This window comes from Cetorhinus maximus, chromosome 7 (genome assembly GCF_964194155.1).
Source record: "Cetorhinus maximus chromosome 7, sCetMax3.hap1.1, whole genome shotgun sequence".
NCBI classification, from domain to species: Eukaryota; Metazoa; Chordata; class Chondrichthyes; order Lamniformes; family Cetorhinidae; genus Cetorhinus; species Cetorhinus maximus.
The window spans coordinates 32778883-32788047 of record NC_135885.1 but is presented as its reverse complement, the minus strand read 5'-3'; the positions used below and the strand labels follow the sequence as shown (position 1 = coordinate 32788047).

General features: G+C 41.0%; 1 protein-coding gene across 1 annotated transcript; it reads left to right on the top strand.

Moving 5' to 3' along the window:
- The first annotated feature begins 399 nt into the window (after positions 1-399).
- Positions 400-8811, top strand: ccna1 (cyclin A1). The gene is made up of 7 exons (XM_078546122.1): positions 400-541; positions 766-893; positions 1605-1828; positions 3381-3585; positions 7769-7882; positions 8523-8656; positions 8730-8811. The coding sequence occupies exons 1-7, from the start codon at positions 400-402 to the stop codon at positions 8809-8811; spliced, it is 1029 nt and encodes a 342-aa protein (XP_078402248.1).
- Positions 8812-9165: the final 354 nt, after the last annotated feature.

Sequence of the window (9165 nt, the reverse complement as noted above, 5' to 3'; positions counted from 1 at the left end):
CCCCGTTAGTCAAAAACAAAGGACAGTTTTAGGGGTATTGAATGAAAATGATCAGCAGAGGCGTTCGCAGGTAACCTGTATTCAGTAAATCCGTTACTTCTGAGGGTAACTTTGTATTGTACTTGAAGCTATACATTTTTGATGTATGCTTTTAGAAACAATTTCACTACACCAGAATTTTAATTTATTTCGGTGAGTTTGCAAACTGTCTGACCTTGGTTTTCTTTTCTTTTGGCCTCTTTCCCCACCCCCGGCCCCAACGTGTTTCGTCAGGCTTCTCTGAAACCTTGTGGCATCGTTGCACTGGGGACAGACAATGGCTTCACTTCGGCTAAGAGCTGCTGCACTTTTTCTGAATGTCCGTCTACTTTCGTCTCCAATTCGAGCTTCAACATTTACATGGAGGATGAAGTCCAGGGTGAAGTTGAAGTCGAAGTCTCCGAATGTAACCTGACCTCCGAACTGGACACGAAGCTTGGAGAAGTTGGTAATGTCTCCAAACCAGCGGACGACTATTGTCTATTCTTAGATCTTAGTGAAGGTAACTGCAAGACGCGGAACTAGAATTCTTGGTCTCGCTTGATACGAACTCTGAAGGTCTTTCCCTTTTTCTTATAAGTGTAGATGATTGCATTACCGCATTCGTTTTTATTTTCGCTACTAACAGGATTGGGTTTAAAATTTAAAATTACTCGTGTATATGGGGTGGTTTTTGTTTTGTACGTTGCTCATTTCAAATGCCTGTTAATGTTTATGTCCCCGCAGTTTCGCCGATGCTTGTGGATTCATCAATACGCTCGCAACGTTCCCACGATGATTCGCATGTAAATGTAGATTATCTCGCTGTGGAAGGATATGCGGAAGACATTTATCGATACCTTAGAGAGGCAGAAGTGAGTTATCTTACAGAGCAGTACGAGCTCGATCTAGAGTGCGGTTCGAATCACAATGATCAGTTTTGTGACACTTCAATGTCACTTCGTAACCTCAGAAAATTGGCTGACAGCCCTCGGTGATACTTGTTGGGGTTTGATCACAGCGCTCTCTTTGGCAGCTGGCTCCATTTGGACTGCTTAAAACTCGTCTCGCATCGCGTTGTGAAAGCTGCCGGTACGATCGTGTAACTGCTTTTTGCGGTAGGATTGATAATCCTATCCACTGAACCCGCAGGATATCAATCCACCTAAACATGGATGGGTTGATTTTGTGCTTGCAGTCTTGATGCGGATTTTCCAGTCAGCTTGTGAAATTGAAATTGACACTTGTTTTGACCCCTCGTCTCCTTGATCTGAAGATGTATCGAAATAAAGCCGACCCTAAAACCAGTGCTAATACACACAGCAGCAGCAGACACAGTGCGTCTTGCACTAGATTAGATTAAATCATACCCTCGAACATTGGACACTTGTCCAGCTTTACTTGATTTGAGACTACTGGAGCTCTGGACTTCTCAAATTCGATTCTGTGTGGAACATGAGCCAGGCTCAAATGATCAGACACTGCGGGAGTAGCAGAAATGACAGCTAATTTCTGCCACGGAGTTTGTCGTTTTCAGTATTTTTCCCTCCATTTCATTGACGTTCAAAGTTAATTTTCTGTTTCAGGAAAAATGTAGACCGAAGTTTGGGTACATGAAGAAGCAGCCAGACATAACGCCCAGTATGCGCTCCATCCTTGTGGATTGGCTTGTGGAAGTCAGTGAGGAGTACAGTTTGCAAACTGAAACCTTGTACTTGGCGATAAATTACCTGGACAGATTCCTGTCATGCATGTCAGTCCTGCGAGGGAAGCTGCAACTTGTAGGGACAGCAGCCATGCTTGTGGCATCGTAAGTTTTTTTTGTTTAAAATAACTAACTATTGCAGTGAGGTTGGTCTCCTTTTTTAAGCTAAAACTTGATTGTCTTGAGGGTTGTTTTGTTCCCGTTCGTTCTCGAGGTGTGGGTGTCGCTGGCTAGGCCACTATTTATTGCCTTTAAGGAGGTGGTGGTGAGCTGCCTTCTTGAACTGCTGCAGTCCATGTGCTATAGGAGCACCCATAGAGCTGTGAGAAGGGGGAGTGAAAGTGAGGGAATGGCATATAGTTCAAGTCAAGATGGTGAGTGGCTTGGAGGGGAGCTTGCAGGTGGTGGTGTTCCCATATGTCTCCTGCCCTTGTCCTGCAAGGAGGTAGCAGTTGTGGGTTTGGATGGTGCTGCAGTGTATCTTGACAATGGTATACTGTGCATCAGTGGTGGAGTGCTGATGTTTAAGGTGGTGGATGTGGTGCCAATCAAGTAGGCTGCTTTGTTCTGGATGGTGTCAATCTGCTTAGTTGTTGGAGCTGCAATCACCCAGGCAAGTGGAGAGTATTCTATTACACATGACTGGTGCCTTGTAGATGGTGGACAGACTTTGGGGAGTCAGGTGGTGAGTTACACTCAATTCCGAGCTTTTGATCTGCTCTTGTAGCCACAGTATTTAAATGGCTGGTCCAGTTCCATTTCTGGTCAATGATAACACCAGGATGTTTGATGGTAATGTCATTGAATATCAAGGGGAGATGGTCATTGTCTGGCATTTGTGGCACTAATGTAACTTGCCACTTATTACCTAGCCTGAATATTGCTGCAGTCTGTGTCCATATGCAGCAAGATCTAGACAGTGCCTAAGGAGTTGAATGATGCTGAGCATTGAGCAATTATCAGTAAACATCTCCATTTATGACCTTATGAAGGGAAGATCATTAGTGAAGAAGCTGAAGGTGGTTGAGCCTAGGACACTACACTGAGGAACCCCTGCAACAAAGTCCTGGGACTGAGATGATTGGCCTCCAACAACCACAGCCATCTTGCTTTGTGCTAGGTATGACTCCAACCAGTGGGGAGTTTCTCCCAGATCCCCATTGGTTTCAGTTTTTCTAGGGCTCCTTGATGCCACACTTAGTCAAATTCTGCCTTGATGTCAAGGGCAGTCACTTTCCTAACCTCTGGCCATGAGCTTTTTTGTCCATATTTGCCTCAGGGCTGTAATGAGGTCAGGAGCTGAATGACCCTCGCTTCAGTAAGCAGTTTATTGCAAAGTACCCCTTGATAGCACTTGATGATTCCTTCCATTACCTTGCTGATTGACATAATTGGCTGGATTCAATTTATCCTGCTTTTTGTGAACAAGACATAACTGGGCAATTTCACACATTGTCAGATGGATGCCAGTGTTGTGGCTGTACTAGAACAGCTTGGCTAGGGGTGTGGCTAATTCTGGAGCACAAGTCTTCAGTACTATTGCTGGAATGCTGTTAGGGCCCATAGCCTTAAAATTTGTAGCCTCTTAAATAAAAATCTCTTGTAAGAAACTCCTTTTTAAAAGGAACAAATGTGTATATACTTATTTCTCTTCTAGGAAATATGAAGAAATCTATCCCCCAGAAATAGATGAATTTGTCTACATAACAGATGACACCTATACAAAAAAGCAACTCCTGCGCATGGAGCATCTGCTACTAAAGGTTTTGGGTTTTGACATGACTGTTCCAACAGTCAACCAGTTCCTAATGCAGTTTTTGAAGGAGGAAGGGACTGGTGGACAAATGGGGACTCTAGCTATGGTATGTATATCTAATTTCTGGGTAAATTCTATGTCAAACTCTTGGACTCCTACAAGAGCTTGACATGAAGAGAAGGAATATTGTGATTTGGAACATGTAGTAGAAGGACTCTTAGATGAAGATAGTTAACAAGGAGGAGTTACCTAAAGTGCTGTAAGCTGCAGGGCTATGGGCTGGGTGCAGGAAGGTGGGATTAGAAAGGGCACCTGGGTGACCTCAGGCTGGCATGGACAAGATGGGCCGAATGGCCTCCTTCTTCTGTGCTGTAACTTTTCTATGGTTCTATGCAGTTGATTTAAGTAACATCTAAGTATAATTAAATAAGCCGCTGGAGAATGATGCAGATTTGAATAGACTTCAATAGGCTGCTATAGCATGATGTGAAGTAACACCACTGGATTGGTAAATGCAAATGTAAGGACAGTCAATAGGAAATCCAAAGATCAATTTTTTTCCTTTGCTACCCACATGGCAGCATGCATCAGTGTAAAGGGATCAAAAATGTGGACAAAACTCTAACCCTTACTGAATCAAAAGGGTGCAAGATTACAGGAGAAACTTGGATGGAGGGATAGCTTGTCACATCGGCAAACCTCAAATGGTCTCATAGTATCTGTGGAGAGAGAGACAGTTAACACTTCAAGTCCAAATGACTCTTAGAGCTCAGAGTCATAATGACTCAAAACGTTAACTGTCTTTCTCTTCACAGATGCTAACAGACCTGAGTTTTTCCAGCATTTTTTGTTTTTGTTTGCTTTCCAGCATCCACAGTATTTTACCTTTATCTCAAATGAGGTTTAATCTTTTCAAAGCATAGATTTTAAAGTGGCAGCTGCTAGCTTTGTGCTAAAGCAAACCACCAAGGGTCAAAATTCAGGACTATTCAATACATGGCAGTAAGTGTTCATTAGTTTTTTGGCTCAAATGAAACTAATCGCTTAGTGCAGACTTCATTTTAATGCCTGAAGCAAAATCTCAGCTCAAAGGGGAAAAGTCTACCTATCCACTAATCAGCATGTCTGGAGGTGGTCCTGAATGAGGTCCTAGTTGCTTGACTGAATTTTGATCTTAGAATTGGCAGATACAGACTTCATAAGCATCAAGATCCTAACTAGGGTCATTCTCCATTAGCTAGGATACATGCTGGCAAAATAAATTTTTTAGGTATTAACTCTATGCTGAGGATTAACATGAGGGCTAAATTTGCCGCATGGTTGGGAGGACTTGCTAAATTTGCTAATATTGTAGCTACAGTACCTTGTTCAAATGTTCAAATCCTAAGTGTCAACAAGAATGGTTAAATTTATTAACTAAGATATTTGGCCATCAAGCTTTTGTGACAATTTTTTACTTGCTACCATGTATGCACTTGTCTGCAGCTCAATTTCAAGTGTAGGTTACTGAAAAAACAGCTATTCAACCCACTTGAAGAAAAGAGGTAGGGCACTGGCTATCTGAACTCTTGATTCTAAGCAGAGGCACACTCACACTATCCTTTGAGTGGGGGAGGGGGCAGTGATCTTGAATATGCATCCTTAACTGATGTCAGCCCCATGCTAGTCAGTATCTGCAACTCTTACTATAGACTAAGCTAATTGTCATAGCTTAGCAATATTTGTCATTAGTTCATGACCACTCCATGCATGAGTGCATGATCTAGGCAAAGGAACTTTCATACAAACATATGAACATACAAAGTAAGAGCAGAAATAGGCAATTCGGCCCCTTGAATCTGCTCTGCCATTTAATAAGATCATGGCTGATTTGTTTATTTTGAATTCCTCATTCCCATCTACCCCCAATAACCTTTGATTTTCTTGTCTAACAAGAATCTAAATTCCTCTGTCTTAAATATTCAATGACCCCACTTCCACCACCTTCTGAGGCAGAGTTCCAAAAGTTGCACAACCCTCAGAAAATTTATCCTGATGTGTCCTAAAAGGGTGACCCCTAATTTTAAAACTGCCCCCAGTTCAGGACTCACCCACAAGGGGAAACATCCTTTCTGTGCCCACCTTGTCAAGACTGTTCAGATCTTCAATCAAGTTGCACCTCAGAGTTCCACTCCTGTGGAAACAAGTCCAGCCTGTCCAACCTATCCTGACAACCTGCTTATTCCAGGCATCAATCTAGTAAACCTTCTCTGAACTGCCTCCAATGCATTTGCCTGTCCTTGATAAGGAGACCAAAATTGCACAGTATTCGTGATGTGGTCTCACTAATGACCTGTATAACTGAAGCATAACATCCTTACTTCTACATTCGATTCCCCTCATAATGAAGGATAGCATTCCATTTGCTGTCTTAATTACTTGCTGTACCTGCATACTAACTTTTTGTGACTCATGCACTTGACACCTAGATCTCTCTGCACCTTGGAATTTTGTAGCTGTTGTGTTTAAGTCATACTCTGCTTTTTTATTCTTCCTGCCAAAGTGCACATTTCCCACATTATACTCCATCTGCCAGATGTTTGTCCACTCACTCAACCTATCTATCCTACCTGTCATCTGCAAATTTAGCTACCCTGCCTCGTCTAAGTCAGCTCCCCTCATCTAAGTGAAAAAACAAAAATAAAAATACCTGGAAAAACTCAGCAGGTCTGGCAGCATCTGCGGAGAGGAACACAGTTAACGTTTCGAGTTCATATGACTCTTCAACAGAACTAAGTAGAAATAGAAGAGAGGTGAAATATAAGCTTTCCCCTCATCTAAGTCATTGACATAACTTGTAAAAAGTTGAGGCCCCAGCACAGACTCCTGCAGGACACTGTCTCACCCTGCCAATCTGAAAAAGACCATTTATTTTTGTTTTCTGCCAGCCAGCAATCTTCTATCCATGCTAATATGTTACCTACTTCATGAGCTTTTATTTTCCACAACCTTTGAGGCACCTTATCAAATGCCTTCTGAAAATCCAAGTTCAGCACATCTACAGGCTCCCCTTTATCCACAACACAACAAGAGCTCTAATAAATTGATTAAACAGGATTTCCCTTAATCTTGCTGACTCTTCACCTTGAGTTTTTCTAAGTGCCCAGCTATAACCACTTTAATAATTGATTCTAACACCTTCCCCACAACAGAATCAAGCTCTGCCACCTTAAGGGTGCGATGACTTTAACAAATCCTGTATGTCCTTCTGGTGGACAACTTTCTAGTGTTATTTGAAAGTGTGTAGAGTTCTCATGTTCACCATGCTATTGAAGGTAGGGCCCATGTCTAACTATCACTTGCATGTTATGTTTTTTTTTGCTTCCAGGACTGTTTAGCTGATGGGTATGTTGGCCTTGAGTTGCTAAGTTGTTAATTGAGCTCCACTCCAACTTCACTTCATTTCAATAACTTTTTTTATTTGGCAAGAATTTATCAATTTAAGCAGAAATGCTCTGTGGCCAGGTTAAATTAGCAGATTTACTGGGAGTGAAGCAGGATAGAAGTGAGATGTTTGACTGCAGTTTTGTAAGTTGATTTTATTCTTGGGATGGGTGTCACTTGCAAGATGATGCCCTTAAGGTAGCAAGTGGAGAAGCCGAAGAAAACACTAGATATTTATGAATAAAGGGCATTGACTGAGGTGAAACTTATGCAGAAGTGAGCATCTTATTTCTAAAATGGGGTATGGGGATTTGCACCAAGTCTAGCCGAAGGGACTATCCTGAGCTTGATGGAATTGGATGGTGTTGTGGAACATTAGATGTTATTGGTTTATAGATGGTATGTGTTGTAGGGTGTTAGATATTGTTTGGTAGGTCTTAATGAAGTATTCATGGTCTTTAGGTTAACTGTAGTTATTAACTACAAGAACAATTGTATATTAAAGGGTTCAAACTAGGAGCTGACACCTTGCCTGCTTGTACACCACCCTGTCCAACACTAGACTGACCCCTGGGTGGTATTGTCACATGTTAATCCTATATGTGCCAGACACTTATACTACAGTGAGTTGCTCAAACTGAATAAGTACTTAATTGCATGGTGAACTTAGCTATTTAAAATAGAACTGGTTTGGAGTTGGGGCGCAGGAGGACCAAAAGATTAAGATTGAAGTAAAACTGCTGTAAGAGTGATTTTAGTGTTATCCTTAAGTATTGGGATAAGCTCTTTATTACCAAAAGTCATCTGAACCTTGGTTTCAAGAAACACTTGCACCTATTAGCTAACTACTTTTCTCCAATCCACAGTACATAGCTGAGTTGAGTTTACTGGAAGCTGATGTATGTCTGAAGTATGCACCCTCTCTGATGGCAGCAGCTGCATATTGCTTGGCAAACTACACAATCAACAATGCTTTTTGGGTAAGCATTTGTGGCACTAAACAAACAACATGCATTTAAAATCCATTCTGGAACAGGCCAATATACACCTTCAAGACTAAAAGATTGGGGTTAATTTAAGTGACTAGCAAATGCATTTGTAGAGAGGTGTAAGACAAATATAAAATGATCATCCCACTCATGAAGTGAAGGAAAGGAGGAAGACCAAAAAAGTATGGATTGAAAATGCCATGTGATAAGGGTTTATCTGTATACCACTGTGCTGAATTACACTCCTCCAATATCAATCCATTTTCTTGGACACTGAGACCCCCATGCCATGAAGAACTTTGTGCACCACTAAAATCAGAAGTACCCAGCAAGAAGACTGACTTGCTGTTCCTGAAGTTTAAAATTTTCTCTTCAGTTATTTAGGATATGAGCCTAGTCAGTTGCTACTGACCTGATTCCAGCATTTTATGAAATCCAGCACTTGCAGATTTCTATTTTATTGCCCTGCATGCAAACATCCTTAGCTAGTTCAGCCAAGGAATAAAATTACTGAATACTCTGGAATTAACCTAGATAAATCTAGTTTCTAACTTTATCACTTTTAACTGTGCTCAAACTTAATACCATTTTTGGAAATTATAATCATAAGATATCTTTGTCTGTTTGACAGCCTGAATCGCTTGCTACATTTACTGGTTACTCATTGGTTGATATTGTACCTTGTCTGAATGATATGCATAGGACCTTTATCCAAGCCAAATTCCAGCCACAACAAGCCATTAAGGAAAAATACAAGAGCTCCAAGTAAGTTGGATTTTAAATCAATGTGAAGTGTTGTTTGAAAAACTGAAACTTAAAAAAAAAACTTTCTCCTCAGGTATCTGAGAATTTCTCTCATTGAGCCTCCAGCAACCTTACCTCTGCATGCACTTAAAAGGCAATCAAAAGATGAAAACTGAGCATCCTTGTAGGATGAAAATGGAGCACTGACTATAAATGCCAAGATAGACTGAACTGGTCATAAACACTTGAGGACTGCTGCTAATCAACTCCATGGCTGACTGCTGTTGGATTGTGACCTCATTTTATATAATATTTTAAGGTGCAATTTTTAAGCTACAGTATTAAATTTTTAATCTTTATTGATAAGAGTACTCTATAAATTCAGTAAATAGAGACTGTTCAAAAGCCATGTACTGCTTCATGGACAGATTTAAACACTTCTCACTAAGATGGAGGTGGGTGGAATGAGTTTGTACTTTGTATTTGGACAACCAATAAAGTATTTCAACAAAAAAAAACACTGCTCTTAT